This window comes from Acyrthosiphon pisum, chromosome A2 (genome assembly GCF_005508785.2).
Source record: "Acyrthosiphon pisum isolate AL4f chromosome A2, pea_aphid_22Mar2018_4r6ur, whole genome shotgun sequence".
Classification (NCBI taxonomy): Eukaryota; Metazoa; Arthropoda; class Insecta; order Hemiptera; family Aphididae; genus Acyrthosiphon; species Acyrthosiphon pisum.
Window position 1 is genome coordinate 76199344 of NC_042495.1, and position 19948 is coordinate 76219291.

Genomic DNA, 19948 nt, shown 5'->3' on the forward strand with positions numbered 1-19948 from the left:
AAAATCAAAAATGTGGGGAAGTCGATTTCAAGTAGACTTGACGACAAATTCAAATCTGTTTTCAGAATTCTTATCGCTTCATTAGATAAATTGGTATGTTTGGCAAAAAACACGTCTAAAATACTATGCGCGCGTGTGTTAGACAAAAACAGAAAACCACGGTATCGAATCCCCTTAAAAGTATTTAATGTTAAGCGGAGTAGAGGACAAACATTTTGCGGGGTAATCCCGTACCACTCCACTCCACCAAACTAAACTTTAAATACTTATAACTCATAAAATACTCGCCTTAAATTCGATTTTTATGAATCAAAATACTTTGAAAAATATTCTGCTTTGGAATATGAAATTAAAACTCTATGTTGTCATTCAAAAAAGTAAAAAATTAAAAAAATTATAAAGATAAAAATATTTAAAAATATAATTTTTTAGTAATAACGTTGTTTTTTAACAACTTGAAAGTATGTAAAAAAATGTAATACTTTTTGAAATAACGAGTGTTTCATGATAAAAGAATCACCCTGTATAGTGTCTGCGGATTACCAATTTTTAGCTAATTCCACGGGTACTCGTGTTTAATTTTTTTTTAAATTCTGGTAAATGGTAATATACTAAAATATGTAGAAAATTAATCTATAAAATTTTCTAAATATCGTTTATACGCACACTAGACGCAAAACATTATACAAACGAATAGACGATGGTCTAGAAAACAACAAGCCCAAGGTCTATGCGAGATGAGTAGAACATTTGATAATATAGGTTTAAACATGTTTAATATTACGAACACGAAGGTCGGTATTCACCTCGTCGGTTCTCGTTTTAGATTACGGGTAGAATTGATTAAGGTCACAAGTCACGACAGCAGAGAAATGACACCCGAACCCGTGTCTCCATACCAATGTGAATTTGATATTTATATAAATATAAAATCAAACTACTGCATGCAGTATCATTCTTAGTGCTCCGAAACAAATATTATGATTTGTGGAATAGATGATAATTGCTATATAGTAGTCAAGATTGTATCAAGGTTTTATACACTTAAAAATTGTTAAATAAGTAAACGCATATTATGCACTAAAGCATAATGCAAAAATAAAATGTATTATGTATGTGTTAATGTACCTACCTACTATTAAAATATGAAATAAAAAGTTAGAGTATATTTTTTTTTATAGATTTTGCAATACCTAGTATCTATTGTAGTAGGAAGTTTGATAAAAACTTGCATTACCTACAATACTATAACTTATAAGTATAGCAAAAAGGAAAAAAAACATGCAATATTGTTACGAAATGTTAGTAAATTAATGAGTTTTTCCTCCCTCAAAATTATTGAAATTTTCACCTGAATAAATTAAACGTCACAGAATCAATAAACATTCAGTTTTTTACCTAGAAATTATGGTGTTATTACGGATTATGGTTAATTATACTGAATAGTAGTCGTCGATTTTAACAGGACGAACCCAATTGTCGTTGACAAGCTGTAATTATTGTTATAATAATACAGAGAATAGTTGGGAGGCGATGCACAAGTGGGCTGCGCGCAGTACAGTCGCATGTCACAAAATGTACATTGTACCTATTATATTATTATGTAGCTACCTATATAGTATATATAATAATAAATAATAATACTCGATAAACCAATATAGTCACACAGTGGCCATGTCATGACCTACATCGTCCAGAGCAAGGGAACGGTTACGATCGAATATTAATATAAAAATGAAAAAAACTGACTGAAGACCTTGTTAGTTGTCATTAGTAAAATTATAAATATATTATAAATGATACTATAAAATTCTTTTAAAATAAATTACCTAAAACGTGAAAATAATAATAAAATACCTACGGCATAACGCAGTATGTGAAAACTAATCAATCAAATCTACCTACTATATTTTTATATTCTAAAAATGATTATTTTTATTTCCAACATAAAAAATTCAAAAACACTAAAAATTACTTAATTAGATAATAAAAATACTTTGTCATAACAAGTTTTTTAAATGTTACCTATGATTTATAATAATTTATTTATTTAAACATTTTGGTAATTTATTTGAAATACTCTTATATTAGCCACTTTTTAGCAATACAAAAATTAAACGAATTTAATTGCACTTAAAATAAAATGTGAAATTGTCCGGCATAAAACTGTGGATTAAAATCGTCTTTAGAGAAAAATTACTAGCTGGATAGCGTGAGAAAAGATATTTTTATGCGGCGAGAAATGCGTTAAGACTCGTTTCGGACAAAGGTTTACGTATAATATACGTATATCATTATCTATATTATAACGCGGTGAAAACATCGCTAGTTTTTGCCAACCATATTTTAAAAGGGCCAGGACGAGACAGAACAACGATAATCATGATATATCATCAGTCCAGTACATAAAAATGTATGATACATACATATAGATATAAGATATAAGTATGTATAACATAATATACACCTACCCCTTTTTTACTGATGGCATCGTACACGCATATAGTGCCATCGTTAGTATATAGGAATTTACAATGAACGTCATCATCGAGTATACAACGTACTAAATTAGAGTTGGATATATGGCAAATTTGAAAGTATTTCCACTGCGATAAAAATATTATTGTATTATTTATATTTATATATTGCCTGTATAGCATTATATCGTGTCCAATAAATGCATTAATGTATTTGATTGTAATAAAATGATATTTTTACGATTACAGATTGTTGATTATAACTATTAAAAATGTATATTATTAATTGTATTATTATATTAACGTTGTTTAAAGTAAACTCACGGATACACGGCGTGAATCAGTTAGGGCATGAAGATTATTTATTAAACTAGGATATTTGTATTAATGACTATAATATAGTAGGTGACATAAGTGATGATATCGCCGGATTCTCGTTACTTTTTAGTTTTGCATATTTTTTTCACATAATATAGGTACTTACTACAATAATGACTCAACCTACGACCCACGCATGTTAAATAGGTGTTTATAGAGATTACGAACTGCAGCTTGTGCAAACAGTATGTACGTTCATAATTATGCAGATGGCGTCTATATAATAAGGTGGCAAACAAAACAAGCAAAAAAAAAACATTTTAAAATGTGTTCAGACTTTTATTTGGTTTTTACCAAGGACGTAATATATCAAAAGGAACTTAAGAGGTGTAATTATTTCAAGGTTTTCTCACGGAAATAAACACGTGACGCCAGCGATGAAAACCAAATTTTCTATTAGTATTTACAATCAATGATAAAATTATTATACTTAAAAATTATATTGGCTAAGTTATCGAACACTTGAAAAAAAGAATACATCCCAACAATATTACCTTTATCAGCATTTTTGACGTTAAGAAAAAAACATGCCACCCTGTAGGTCTAGATAGAAATAGACTGACAGCAAAAAGTAAAAGACGTTGGTGATGACGCTTTTGGAGTAGTGCAAAGGGCTCCGGACAACGAGCAGCGCGTCTGGCTGGTCGGTGATCAGTATAGGAAACGATTCGTCAATTGCGATCGACATTGTAGTATGCATATCAGCGAAATACTTAGTAGTAACGAAAAAAGGACAAATCCAATAAAATAGACAAAAATCCGAAATGTTTAAAACTGCCTGAAAACGCGAGTAACGTTAGGTCAGACTCTGAGCGCAGAAGCGATACGACTGCGGCGACGACTAGAAATATACTAAACACTTAGTCACTAGTGACTCGTCAGACGGTCGTCAGTGCGCGAGAATTGCGCCTGGGCCCGCCGCCCGCACGTTACATCATAATATAATAATATTATAATATAATACTATTATTAAACATAATACGTCTCCATAACCAACATACTCACAACATGCATAACTGGTTTAAATTTCCTCTCACAACTCAGTATAGTCTGATCCAATAAACGTTCCCCCTACCCCTGACATACGCGATCTACTCGTTTTTTTAACGCTTTCTATATTCCTCCGATGAAATGGATAAAATTATAAAAACGATTATATGTATAGAATAGGGCAAGCTGCAGTGTCGGAACAGCTCAAATATGCATTTAATTAAATTTGAAAAACAATATTAACAAATAGAATAATATACATACAACATTTTAAAACCAAATTGGCATGAGACATTCAAATTAACTAAATACAATTAAGTTCCAACTAAGTAGCTAGAAAAAAAATAATAAGTTTATGAATTAATCGCAGTTCAGTAAGGGGCATATTATACTATTATACCCAAGTCGATGATTTATATAGTAGTTCCGATGTATACTGATATAGGGTGTATCAAGGGGGGGATTTGCGAATTGCTCATTTCAGCTGGCAAACCTTTCAGGTCCATCCTTCACCTGTATACGATGATGACGACCCACGTATATTTCTTTTACGATTAACTCATACATATTTTGGAACGCGTCCGACAGATATTATTTTTAATTCGCAACACATTATTAGATCGACACAAGCGCAGAATAGTTAAGCATGTGACAGAATATTAAGTTAATGCCGAATTATTATTCAACATGATCCGTGGAATTAGCACAAATATAAGTAGTTAACTAGTCTATTTGAAATTAAAGCTAACAGTGTTTAATGGGTATATTATAGAAAAAAACTCAACATCGCTCGACAGTATACCTATTTAAGTCAGCTTGATAAAAATATTTAACGAGTTTTCAATTAAAAGCACGTATTAAAAAGAAGACAAATGTGCATACTTCGACGTATAAAATAGTATAGAAACGTAACCTAAAGGTGATGATTGCTAAAGATCGACGGCCGTTCCAACGTGAAAACAATGTCCAACGTTGTTGCAAAACAGTTCTCGCACGTGGGCACGTGGCGCACGAAAAAAATTATCAATAACAAACCTATATACTTATATTCACAATGTCATTTTCAGTATATCATAAGAAATATGAAATATTATATTATGACGTATGAAAAAATATCGTAGGAAGTCGATTTCGTATTGGCGATTGAAAGCTTATCAATTATCAGGCCAGCGGGGGGTGGATCTGTAACGGGGAACATGTAAAATAACATATAAATGATACACAGCGTCCCCGTTACCTACATCTTATCAATTTCAATCGTCAATATCAAATATTCTATTTATTTAATTGCAGGCGTGCTAATCAATATTATAATTTTCACGTTAACAAGTAATTAGTAATACCATTAGATTATAATGTACCATAACAAAACCTAAGTACAATAATATACATAAATATGTACATACAAAATACATTAGAGTATTATAGCAATTATTCTATTAAAATGATCTTTTAAAGATCTACGGATTTATAACATAATTTGAAATCACATAATATGTGATATATACAAAATAAAATTATATAACACTAAAAATACAATAATGGAAAACTACATGCATAACATATTTTCAAAACTTTAAAATATTGGTTATAAACTAAATATAGTACCTACCTATCTACTTTCTTTATGTAAAAGCCAAAAATAATATTATATTTTATTAGTGTTACATATTACAAATGGAAATAAAATAACTTCAAAAACAAATCTAAAGACAATATTTTTCATAGAATAATCTTGTAAAATGTATTTAATGTGAAATAATTAAGATGAATTCTCAAGTACAAAATAAAATAATTATTCAGTTGATGAAGAATAACTATTTGTATATTATGTTAATCATCATATTATCATTGTCAACATAATGAATCATAAAGTAAAGATATATTTTAGTCACTATTGATATTGAAAAACCATTATGAAAATAATACCAATAAGTTCCAAATTGTAATAGTTTGATAAAAGTACTATACAATTCAATAAGTATTTAACATATAAATATAAATTAAAATATATTAGTTTATTGGCATATTGAATTCACTTTATGGGTAATCAAAATGATCTAGTTAAATTTGACTACCTGTAAAAAGCAATTACTATAATTCTATGTTTAGTAGACCAACCATCCATATCAGTGGTACATGCAAAATAAAGCTCAAGGTTTGGATAACAATTGAAATACCTAAATATAACATTTTTAATGTTTTAATTTATATTGTTAGGTTTTGGATACTTCAACAAGAAAAATTTATCAATTTAAAAACGATATAGCTCAATATGAGGATTGAGGAATAAGCAAAATATAATCAAGACATTTCCAGTTTATAATCTGTATTTCTGTACAGTACCTCATTAATGTTGTAGAAGATTGAAGGTCGATCTGTGTTAAGAATTATCATGCAGAAAATAAATATTATTTTCAGCTTACCTGGATACCCAGGATAGCATGAAATACAGAACATATGATAAAACATTTAATTAACACTCAAAACAAATATTTTGGGCATAAGAGGAATATTGAGTCTATTCAAAATTGTATTAATTTGTAATAATTAACAATTAAAAAATTCAACTATCAAAAAACAATGTTAAAACTTTATTTTACTAACCTATTTTATTCTTAGCTTATAAAATTAAGGACATTGGATTGATAGATGAGTTATAATCTTAAATACTAACAGGTTAAATTAATAATAAATAAAAATAAAAATATTCCAGACCGTAAAAAGATCCAAAATATAATTTTTTAAATATTAACTTTTATATCATATTTAAACCGTGGTTTTCAATGTCGTAATAAAATATTTGAGTTCTTTTTAAGCATTTGTATCAAACTAAGTATATTTTCTATTGAATATAATAAAATAAAGGAGATAATAGGATATTGAATGTACCTATGATGTTTATCACTTCGAAAAATTATTATAAAAAAATATTACCTATTAATAACCTTATTATTTATGAATGGCATCTTAAATTCTTAACATATCCCTATTGCAACAATATTTTGAATTTTCCCACATACACATAATTTTAAGTTTTAGTATTTTTCATTTCATGGTAATTTAATGTAATAATATTTTAGTAAAATAAAAATAAGTTGGGCAGAATTCAAATTAATGTAGTATAGGCCAAAAAAAAACCAAGTATACCCAATAGTTTAATAATTTTCATTTAAGATATCAGAAATAATTGTAGCATTTTATCATTAAAGGAGAAAAAAAACTTTTGTTAGTAACGAAACATAGAAAAAAAAAAAAAAAAATTATATTTTTTTTTTAAGAAAAAGTGATGCCCAGGGGGGGGGGGGGTGTTTCCTGAGTTTTACAAACGTACAATATAAAACAAATTTAAGTTCAGTATAATCCATTTTGTCCATGTTGTTAATTTTAATATTGCAGTGAATTGATTGATCATCAAATTTAAATTTAAGAATATTTTCTCTCATCGGTTTTTATGAAAACTTTAATTTTAAAGCTATTAGTGCTATTTAATATTTTAAGTGTTTAAAATTATATTTGATAATTTTTCATATAAATATTATATACTTATTATAACATAACATTAACTTATATAGTTTTGGACTCCTAAGTGAATATTTCTATTTAAAAACAAAAATCAAATAAGATGTACAAGACCCAAAACTGATTGAATATAATACAATAGTATTGTAGTGCACTATATTATTATAGTTTATGAGAGACCAAACTTACATATCGGTGTTAACGAGGCTTTCACAGCCATCCAATTTGTCATCATCAATGCAAAGCTCTGATCTCCCTATGAGATCTTTGCAGGTCTGCTGTAGTTCTTTCAATTGTTTTTCATTATTTTCTATTCTCTAAAAAATTGTAATGGTAATAATTAATATATTGGTTACAACTTAAAGAAAAAGAATATTTAATTTTATATTACAGCTAGTATTGATGATAGTGCTTCACTGCCAGGAGTCATAATAGTCATCAAATTGTTAGCTAATTGTTTTAGGTTAACCAATCGTTTTTCATGTTCATTAAGTTCATGCTCTGAACCTGAATCTGACATGCCACTGTCAGAAGCTGATCCAAAACATCCAGACTTCTGGTTTCCGCAAACAATACCATTGTCACTAAAACCTTTAAATTTCATCTCAAGCTCCATTAGCTGTTTGTCACATTCGGCCCATGTGATCAATGCATTCTGATATCTTAATATCTCACTTTCTAATCTGTAACCATGAACACACAACGTCAATACAATTGTTTATAATATAAGAAAAAACATAATAATATTAGTTTTTAATCAAGTATTGGTGTAATGGCTCAACTAATTTTGTTTTACTACAGTATAATGTTAATTTGCTATAATTTTAGTTATTGCACATCAAAAAATATGAGCAGTTATAAACTGTTATCAAATACACCAACAACTAAGTATTGCCCATTGGATTTAAAAAATATATACAGAATTTATGAAAAGCATCCTGATCTGTCAGAAATATCAATTTGTTGTGCAAGTAGAATAAGTAATAGATTTATGTTAACTGAGAAAGTTTGCATAAAAAAATTTGATCCACAATTTGTCAAAGTAAATACATTTAAAAAAGTTATTGTCAATTAAATAATATAGGTCTGTAACGTTAATAAATATATCTTTTTACTTTTTTATATACCTAATGTGTAAATGCCCTATAATATTCATAATATATAAAGCAACTAATAATATTGTAAACCATTAAAAAAATTATAACACAATTGTGGACAAAAAAAAAATAATAATAAAATCACAATAAATAACTTCAAGGTTCAAAGTTGTAACAAAATAATCAAGTATCATGTGCAAGCTTTATACACACCACAGTTTGAAAATAATATTAATGGAGTGTTATTGATTGAAGTAGTTAACTTAAATCTCAAACATGTTTAGTAAAAATGTATTAATGGTTTGATAAAAATTGCATGTAGATCAATGGAATCCCAGATACATTCTTTAATAAAACAACAAATTATTACAACACATTTTTCATCGAAAATAATGACAATCCCTGGGAAAAAAAACAATGCACAATCTATGGCACGAGTATTAAATCATCAAACAGAATGACTTTAAATTATTATGAAAAATGGATTACAGTATCAAACAATACCGTTACTGTTAACAGAAAGTGTCAAGACACTGTTGAGTAAGTATATAATACATGCATACAAAAAGATTATTCAGTCTACACTTAAAAAACAATATTGATGTTAAAAGTGGCAATAATAAATGGATGTGTCCCATAAGACAAGATGTGCAATTTTGTGAAGAGGATATAGGTTGTCCGATGATGTGTGACAATAAATTAACCGGAATTGCCAGTCAAAGATATAATTGGAGGACTTGGGCCATAGATATGGATTGTGGAAATTTAGATGTAGAGATCAGATATTTATTTTTAAATCGAGAATATGTAAATTGGATAAAACAAATCATTGGAGTAAATCCTTAGAATTTACAAAATTGAGCAAATTTTAGTTTGACAACAAAAAATAACAAAAACTACTTTTACTTATTTGTTTTACATTTTTCAAAGAAAAACCTTTAGTGCCTAATACTATACAGATACACTTGCCTCTGTCTGGTGTTAGTATAAATAGAATATAGATCTGCAATTTCTTTATTCATATGATTCAAAACAGTATTTGAATTGTTCAACTCGTTGAAGTGTCTGTTTAACTCCTCGGTGATGCTCACTATGTTGCGACCATTCCAATAGGTATCCAAACTTGATAATTCAGTCTAAAAATATAAATTTAAAGTATGTTAAACATATAATATTGGTGTTTTTGTAATATAAAATTGAAGTAGATAACTAAATTAATTAATAACATACCTTAGCAGTGTGGATTAAGGCTTGGAGTTCGTTTTTGTTTTGTATGTTGCTGTCCAGTCGATCAATACGCATAAACGACATCAGGCGACTTTTGATTGCGGCTATATCGGTCTTAAGCAATTGAATTTTCTCCTGTTTTGAGATATCCAGTTCCAAACGTTCGCACTTTTTGACCATACCTAAAAACAGTCACGGATATTATGATTAGTATAACATTGACTATAAAATAGTGATAAACAATAATGACTAATGAGTATAAAGAACAATAAACAAGAGAACAAATATATACATTATAATAAGTATTAATGGTATTATACTCATTTAATCCTGGCTACAATAATTTACAAACATTTTTTTATTTAAATATAAAATGTTGAAACACTGTATGGGATACAGATAAGATTTATACCAAAATGTTTTTACCTTTATAGTTTGAAATAATTTTTACAACCTTACACATTTTTTTAATGACCTACCTATTTATTTTTAATTTTAGTAGAAAGCAGAATAACTTTCAATATTAATTAATAAAAAATATATTTATTTAATATGTATCAAAATACATCAAGATGTTTGGAAAAATGATTTCAGGATTATGAAATCAAATAAAGGTTAAAGTTAACATTTATTTTAATTTAATATTATATTTTAGATACCTACCTATTGAAAAACTAAACTTAAAAACCAACTACTTAATTAACATATTTTTTATTAACATAAAAATGACTTGAACATAATAATTATCATGTGGGACCTGTATTTTAATTTTTATAGGTAATGAAAAAAAATCTGGATGTACAGATAATAATATGTAGGTAATTTTATTGACAGGATATCAAAACCAAACAAGCATTAGGCATAATTTCTTTTGTCCCTACACACACATTTTTACCTTCGTTGTCTATTACGCTAGCTATAGTGTTATTTAGTTCGATGATGCATCTCCTCAACGTTTCCGTTTCTTTAGATCGGTAATTTCTAACCCTGTCTTTCATGACGTCAAATCTCTGATCGATATCGATTTCGGGAAACTCGTCGTCGACGACAGCGGATGATTCGTCGGGGCAAGCCGCCGGGGTTCGGTAAAAACTCGTTTTTTTCGGGGTCGATCGGTGGAGCCGTTCCAGGTCGTTCTTTATCTGCTGGAAACTCTCGTCTAGGCTACAGTCAAAAACGCTGGAAGAATCCGTTTCCGAACTTGTGTCGAACTCTAACCGCTGTGACTCCAAGTCGAACAAAGGCATTTCGAAATCGGACGTGCTACCGCCGTTGTCTGGTTTGCGGTCCATGTGGAATTATTATTATTATCTTCACAGTTCGCAAGCGGTTATTTTTTTGACGAGCCCGCCGGCACCACGGAGTAGTTGTATATAAATAGAACTGAATACACCACAAATATCTTTTTTAGCGGTTCTAGGCCAACGTATTCTAGGTTATTTTGTCATCATTCGCACGTAAACCAGTAAATTGACATTTTTCTGCAAGATACATTATTATATTTCCCTAGGTGTCATGGAAATTCACGCATTTTTATAACATGGTAGGTCCGGTCCATTTTGTATTTTTTGTAGTTGCGTTTTTCTCATTGTAACGATTGACGCGTTGCAAGTAGTAATTTTTTAATTAGTATTTTCCTTATAATTTTCAAATCAGGACACCGACAGGTGACAACTATTCCGATAAATGATATACCAAAAAATAATGACAAACCAAGAAAACTATCGAAATGTAATGTATTTATGTAATTATGTCAGAAATGATGTAGGTAGTACAATACTACAATGGATTTTGGTATAGAATTAAAAATTACTTAACCTATACAATCTACGCATTATTGCGCCACGATCAGGCGACCGTACTACATATCCTAACATTTATATATATTATCTATTATGTTGTCGTTTTTAATAGCCTTTAGCTATAGTATGTGTATTGAGGAGGGTCAAAATACCTAAATAGAGCTGAAGTACCTATCTTACAAATGTTATTTTTAAAATTTGGCTATAAACAATTATTTTAATGAGTTAATCTGTTCATCTTAATGTTTAATATTGACCGTCAATTTTTACAGTACATTACAAAATATCTAAAATTATAATTTCCTCACAGGGGCATCGGGAGCAACGGTCAAGAAATGACGATCATTATAGGAAATAGTTTTAGTTTATTGTGTTTATTTACGTTTAATTATGAACATATTAAATTAACAATAATTAATCATTCAACATAACTGTGCTGCAATTAATTTTAAACAATATATTATTAGTATTATTATTTATTTGTAAATACCAGATTACGACGGAGGTCGCTATTTAATTTGTGTGGCTCGAATTAATATACGTAATCTTAAATCCTAAAAATTGTTTAAAATAAATTATGTTTGGTTATATTTAAGATAAGGTTATGTTTATCCAAGGGAATGTCAGATTGTAGGTTAATAATCGTCTGAGAAACATACGCAAATCACAGCTACTCCATACATAATATTAAATACAATTAATAGAAAATAACATCCTTTTAATCAGTGAAAGACGAAGAGAAATCGTATAATGACGTAGAGAGGTACAAAATAATATTTACCTCGTATGCTAAAAAAAAATTGAATGAATAGCCAATAGGGTAATAATTTAATAATTAATAAAGTTAGTGCGGAGTGCGGACTACGAATATTTGAGTTCTAACGTCGAAAGTTGCAGAAGCAGTTACCTAAACGTTAAAATACTCCATTATAATGAAATACGTTATGAAAATATACCTACTACGAAAACAATTATAGTTAAGATTCTAGAGAGTAATTTTAGTTTTTCTGTTTCTAGTATACACACATTTTATACATATATATAACACATAACTAGGACCTCAACTGGGACCTTAACATATCATACTATTGTGGAGGAATACAAACAAATGACAATGGGATTCATTATTCTATAATATATATTATATATTATATATACATGTTAAATCACTTATATAGACTTATATATGTTTATAAAAAACAAAAATCGTTTTCACTAAAATACAATTTCAAGATTAAATAAATTAAATACTGGTCACATATATTTTTAAGCCAAAAATGAGCGTTTTTATAGTTTCAACAAAATACTTGGTTATTTTTTTGAGAAATTATTATTAATATATAGAGAATCCTATTTATTTCTAATAACTACAGATGACCGATAACAAAAACAGATGTGATTTTAATTGCACGAAAGTACTCATCGATAATAAATTCAAAGACGGATTTAAATTCGTTCTAAGGATTATGTGAAAAACATTTTTAGAAAAATCCATTTGTTACCTATTAATATTTGCTAAGTGGTTAAAATGTATAGGAACAAGGGTGTATCACAAAAAACGTGTCCAAAAAAAGTAATAACGAATGCGGGGGCGATGATTGTGTTTTATAGGACCCTTGAAATGTTTACATTGTATATGGGGTCTTAAATAAACGATTTATTATTATGTATAATAAAGAGCACAGGAAGTGACCATGTATCATAATCTTGTCAGCCAGATATAAATAATAACGTTGAAGTTTTTTAGATACCTAAAACTTATAACAAAAAAATTCAAAAAGAATTCAAAATTTATAAAATGACAAAAATAAATAGACAACGGAATCTGATTCAAGTTATAAAAGTTCTCTGTAAAGCTCTTTAAAATTTTATATTCATGTTTTTAATAAAAAATTAACAAAGGAAGTAGGCACAGTTTAATATGGGAAAAAATAATACTTTGCCATATTAATGGGATATTGATTATATCAAGCTCAATTTAATAATTTTGTATTATTAAAGGATGTTGTATTTAAAAATTATTTAACTGGAGTTAGATAACGAAAGGGCGTTAATTATGAAATGTATAGTTTTAGAACTTTGGACAAACGTCCAATATTTATATAATAGTACAAAGTGTCCGCGTTATGCATTTTAAACGATGGACCATACAAAGTGACCGTTTAATTGCATACCTACGTATATAGTTTTTGGATATTTGTTTGAAAAAAATAATGTTAATTGTATTATCAAATTAAGATCTGTAGGTAGGTAATTATTGTATTATTCATAGTAAATAGACTATAAACTGATATGGCTGGTTATATCGAGTAAAAATACAAGATTTTTATAGGCCGTGAACTTATGGTTGTTCATTATTAATTTACTATAACCGTTAGTTATAGGTACAACTTGTTTGCCGTGTAGATACATTTTATATTATGTGTATGCCATTTTAGTGTAAAATTTACATTTTATATAAACGAGTTCGAAGAATGCTTTTAAATTTAAATAGAAGGTGCTAAATTATGAAAATGTGTAGAAAAATTTTCTAGCGAAGTTTTCAAAACTGATTTAAAATACTACCTATTTATTTGCAATACATTTTTATATGAAAAATGTTTAGTGTTTGATAAAATTAAAATATTATTTTATTTTGCATAATTTTTATTACATACAAATCCTAGCCATAATAATTAAATACTCAAAAAATACCCAATAATAATCGAACACCTTGAATAGGTACTTAACCTTTACCAACAATACTCCTAGATATTTTGACATTATGGAAATTCAAAATAGAATGACACGCCACTCTGTGAGCCGCGTGTTGTGAAAACAATTATTTACGTTACGAATAATAGCTACCTACGTGGTCTGGAAAAATTATTGAAATACTGTATCCGATACAATGGCGAAGTTGCGATTAAATCTAGAACAATATTCTAGTATGCCGTTTGAAAATTTTGAAATTTACACTATACAATAATACCTACCAATACCAAATAATAATAATAATAATAATAATGCTCAACCACAAAAAACAACTTACTGTACAAACTATACAAATGATGATTTGTTAAGCATGCACGATTCTTGGTATTTTTTGGTATAATAGGTAAGTACTTTTAAAGAGCATTTTTTTGTAACGACAACAAATTTTTATACTCAAATGTCTTTTTTTATCATGGAGAACTTCCCCTTTTCAGCAAATTATAAGAAGTCAAGTAGATAATATTTTAAAACGTCGACATTTGAACAAATAGTTTCCAAGTTTTTCTAATTAATGTACTACAGATTTTAACTAAGTAGGTATTAAATGTCGGTAGAATTTCTTTCAAACGATAGTGGTTAATGTTCCTAACTATACATGTCTTTTTATATAATTTTAAATTTAAATCTCAATCTAAATATTCAAATATTCATATAGTAACTTAGCGAAAGAATATGGCTACGAAACTTGTTAGTTGTTTGAACATCGATTTCAATACTATACATTTTTTAGGAAAATAATCTAGTCGAAAATCCACAAAAATTAAAGTTCTATCTAAGACCTAAGTAGGTACCTATTTATTCGGTAACTAATAATAATAATAATTAATAGACAATGCCGAAAATCATAATTTGGATAAATGCGTACCTAGTTTAGACATGAATATACATAGGGGTCAGAAATATTCAATGTTTTTTTAATTATTTATAAGTACCTATAACACAACTATATGTAAATGTAATATTATAACAGGTAATTTATAGCTGAAGTGTGCAAGGGCGAACGCTATACTACCGCGTGTAGAACGGTACAAACTGGTCGTATGTGATCGCGCCTAAAATAGAGCCTGTTGATTCCAGCGTCTCCAGGCAGAAGGTATATCACACGTTTCCATGGTACCAGACAGCACGTGGTACGCGCCGAATGCTAAAAACGAGCGCATTTCATAGAGTGTAGCGTTTGCACGTGACGAGATTTCAGATCGCCATTATTATTTCTATTAATATTCCATCAACGCATAAGTTGTTGACACACATTATACCTATTGGCTATTATATATTGTATCAATATTATTGTGTACATTGTACATGTTATCATTATGTACGTTGTCGGTGACCGTTTGAGAAAACAAAAATAAAAATACGAAACGTATCAAAATGGACCGCACCGATTAAAACGAGTGTTTTTTTGTTTGTAAAGATTTATTTTTGTGTATACGTCGACCGCCGGTACATATTACATTTAATATATTGTTGCGTAATTACGTTTACGAATAATAATAATTAATAAGCATAATAAAAAACCACGTCTCCGTCTAGGAGATGACGACTGTGCCAAGCCCCAAATGCAAAGCCACACAAGTACCTACATAACACATTATTATTATTATTATTATTATTACTACTATAATATTAACCCTCCGCGTGTGAAAAAAACGTCCCCGTCGACTTTTTAACGACATGACGATGAGACGGTGGCGATGTTTAAGAGGGGGGAATATTTAATGAAACGGATACCGAACGTGTAAACAAAAATCGGACGTCTGCGAGGTCGTAATCCACGGGACAACGCATTGCAATGTGTTCTGAACACGGTTAATAAATGAAAATATGTTTGGTATATTAAAATTTAAAATATTTTCCTTACGGCTATGGAGTTGTGAAGTGTGAACACCGATAGTGAAATGAGGAGAGGGAAAAGCCCATGAAACGAACGGCAACGTTAATCAATTATAAAATTGTATATCAAAAATATTGTGTCAACAGAAAGACACATTTTTAAATTTAGAATTTAGATTTCTAAAATTGGTCAGGATTCGAATGGTATTCGATGTTGGTATGATTTTTCAGTTGGCGGACGACATGGAGGTTTAAATCGAACTTCGAACCCAAGTCCGCTACGACAAAATTAATGGAACAAACGACGTTACGTAAATTGTGTTTGTTTTTATCTCACGATTGACCCCGGCGATGAGTGAACAGTTCTCGCCATATTATTTTAGTATGGCATACGATAAATAAATAAATTATAGGTACTATGATATATTCATAATAATAATAATAATAATGGCCGTCATCGACGTAGTAATAATAATATTAAAACAATATAATAATCGCGTTTTAGTGGGAATTAACTCGGCAAGGCGATCGGCAAAATCAACCAAACAAAGCCGGGTTTCCCACTATACTGAGTATACCGTTCGTGTGGTACCGTTCGTATTCGTCTATTATATTTAATATTATGTAGGTAAGTAGGTAACGAAAGTCCGTTTGTAACACGTTACCAACAAGTCGAAAAAAATATTAAACCCAACACTACACGACACGGTAAAGTGGGAACCCAGCTAAGAGCTTTTATAAGTACGATGCCGACGGTCGTCGTTGTCTGGGATGGTAAAGTGATAACATTTTGAGAAACATTTACAAACTTGAATGCAACGCGACGACGGCGTAACGCGAAAACACGAATGGACGAGCATGATGACAAACGGAGAAAACGATATTTAATTAAACTCGGAAAATAACAAAAATATTATCGTACGGTATTTAGCACGTAATCGCGAGACGCAAATCGCACGCGGAACAATAAGCAAAGCGACCGGCAACGAGACGACGAACAATTCGGCAGCTGCTGATAAACTGAATCTGACATCTGAAATACCGAGTACCGAGTGTGGCCAACGGCGAGGCGGCGGCTGCGGCGATGGCGGCGAGTGACGACGGCGAACGATAAGCGACGGCGGCCCATAAAGCACGCGCGCGTTCCGTTGAAACCGCGGTTCGGTTAGGTCTACAAACTTCAACCGTGGTCGAAATGCGCGCGCGCGCACGATGAGGGTCCACGAGAACAATATTAATTCATCTCGGCGGCGATTCCGTCGTAGCGTCGTAGCGTTGTTATCAAACGGAAGCACGTGTGAATGTGAGAAGGGTAGAGAGCGCGGGACATCGTAAAATATTATCGTAAATTCGTAACGTGTGTGTTTATTACTTCTATTAGTGCGGCAGCAACGTCAGAGGACAGTGGTCCCCAACATCGATAAACGGGTTCCCGACTCAGTGGTTATAATATATTTGCAAATAATTATTATTATTGTTGACTGGGGATCATAAAAATTGCATGATTTTTTTGCTAAATATGTCTGCGCAGACACCGTTTCAATACTTTTTAATATGGTTTCGATGGGTCCAAACCTAAATAATTGGTCTCTACGAAAATCGATTAATCGTTACGTATATTATCTATCTACCATTTATTATTCCGATAACACGGCGAAATTTTTAATTTAAAGTTTGTAGCTGTAAGAGCCAAGATGCGACGGCTCTATTCGGCTTGATTTAACTACCAACTGGCCAACGAGTATTATTGCGTTTTTACATTTTACATATTATATTATAATGCGACTTAAATGGTTTGCAACGATGAATTTAAACTTTTTTCATAGGTCCTCATTTAGTATTCCGAAACATAATAATCCAGAGATGTCACAGCGACGTGAATTTATAGTTATCCACAAGGCTATTTTAAGATTTAAAGTTACATGTAGTCTATTCTACCTATACGTCCTTACTTCTTTCTACCCCTTTCTCGTAATTTTATATTTGTGTATTGGTGACTTGTACATATTATTTTACATTTTTACCCCATCCATGAACAATTAACTAGATTCTGCGCCCCATTCTAATTTTATTCCTCAACGTATATAATTACCAAAACCTATAATAATAAAATTACATTTACAGAAACGCAATTACTCATTGTACTAATATTAATTTTTTTACTATACTATTATAATACTTGGTTATACTCGTTGTACCTATACAGATCACCTAGGTTAAAAAAAAAGGTTAACTAAAAAAATACAAGCATAGCAATCAAGTATAAATCTAGATAAGTACCTATAGTGTTATTTTTTTATGTGAAAATTTCAAATACTTCCCGGAGACCCTTTCATTATGATTTATTAATTTATGAAGAAGATTGTCAAAACTCAAAATCATCAACTTTTCACAACACCTTAATTTAGTTATTATACATTTACACAATTTATTCAGACCATATATGTTATAATTTATAATAAGCTATAGAAATGAGGAGAACACGTACTTATAATATTATTTTATTTAAGTGTTTAACCACAGAATAGAATAATAAATAAATTAACAAATAACAATAATAGCTATATAAAAACTACATTTAAAAAAATGTAAATGATAATTTAATTTATTGGATGTTCTAATGAAATCATGTTTATAGTAATGTATATAGTATAGATATACCTACATAAACATGATATTATGCTGATATACTTCATTATACTTATATATTAATTCTGATAAAGCGTTTACGATCGAATGTTTAGCAAATAGCGACACGACACCATATTATACTATGATTTAAATGAACCTATGTGATAAATAGATAAAATAGATGGCGGATTAATATTCCATCAAATATGTATGTCATAAATATAAAACATAAAAATGTAATACGGTACCCACTAACCGACTACCCACTATGTAAATATGTAATATGTATACGTTGTATAATATAAAAACAACGAGTTAGAATATTTATTATTGAATTATACGTATATTATTGAGTTATTTGCATAAATATATTTTACTATAGCTAGACGTCCTAATCATTATTTGTATAAAATTAAAATATAAAAGATTTCTTACTTAATAATTAATAAAAAAAAATATATCATTGGGTCATTAAAATCCAAAAAAAAATCAACCATTAAAATATAAACAATACCTAGTAATTTGTATGTTCTAATTAAATTGTTTAAGTTATTATATAGGTTGGTATAATTAACATAAAATTAAATCTAATTTAGGTTTGTCATCTTTTGTTACCCATGTGCTAAGGGCAAAACCAAAAGTTGTTATTGTTTAGTGCTTAAATAACGTAAGAGATACGTTTTAAATTTCAAGTAGGTATACTGGAGTATATACTAGAGTACACATTATATAAAATGTATTTCGTCATGGGTATTAGATTGACCAGTGTAAATTACATTAAGGGGATTGGAAGTGACGATTTTCTGTCTTTGTCTAACACACGTGCAACATAGTATTATGACGTGTTATATATTTCCAACGTACCGATTAATCTAGAGAAGCGATAAGAATTCTTAAAACAGATTTGAATTTGTCGTCAAGTCTACTTGAGATTGACTTTCCCACATTTTTGATATTATCCCCCCAAAATCATAAAAATGATATATTAAAAAGAGCAATTAAAAAAATTGACATATTTCAACATTTGGAGAAGTTAAAATCAAAAAATCAAAAATGTAGGAAAGTAGACCTCAAGAAGACTTGATTCAAATCTGTTTACAGAATTCTTATCGCTTCACTAGATTAATCGGTACGTTGGAAATAGAACACGTCTATGATCCTATGTTGCACGTGTGTAAGACAAAGACCACTTATGCCGAAGAAAATCGCTGCTTCCAATCCCCTTAAGATTAAA

At 29.6% G+C, this 19948-nt stretch overlaps 2 protein-coding genes across 2 annotated transcripts in view; one reads left to right on the top strand and one right to left on the bottom strand.

Moving 5' to 3' along the window:
* LOC100570947 overlaps positions 1-19948 on the bottom strand; it is a 109118-nt gene that overhangs the window by 5806 nt on the left and 83364 nt on the right. The window contains exons 18-21 of the mRNA XM_016801557.2: positions 9695-9873; positions 9434-9600; positions 7759-8050; positions 7557-7684 (exon numbers count right to left, since the gene is read on the bottom strand). Coding sequence (XP_016657046.1) covers positions 7557-7684; positions 7759-8050; positions 9434-9600; positions 9695-9873 — 766 coding nt within the window. The remainder of the gene's footprint in view (positions 1-7556; positions 7685-7758; positions 8051-9433; positions 9601-9694; positions 9874-19948) is intronic.
* LOC100572205 lies at positions 8058-9371 on the top strand. The gene is made up of 4 exons (XM_008181285.3): positions 8058-8409; positions 8626-8718; positions 8787-9004; positions 9076-9371. Exons 1-4 carry the CDS (start codon positions 8140-8142, stop codon positions 9308-9310), a joined length of 816 nt encoding a protein of 271 aa, XP_008179507.2. The 5' UTR covers positions 8058-8139; the 3' UTR covers positions 9311-9371.

Excerpts from the sequence above, each read along its gene's own strand:
- LOC100572205 (XM_008181285.3), top strand. The coding sequence starts at position 8,140 with ATGGCTCAACTAATTTTGTTTTACTACAGTATAATGTTAATTTGCTAT. Across the intron at positions 8,719-8,786 it reads ATGGAGTGTTATTGATTGAA|ATCAATGGAATCCCAGATAC; the intron begins GTAGTTAACTTA and ends AATTGCATGTAG. Across the intron at positions 9,005-9,075 it reads AAGTGTCAAGACACTGTTGA|TGGCAATAATAAATGGATGT; the intron begins GTAAGTATATAA and ends TGATGTTAAAAG.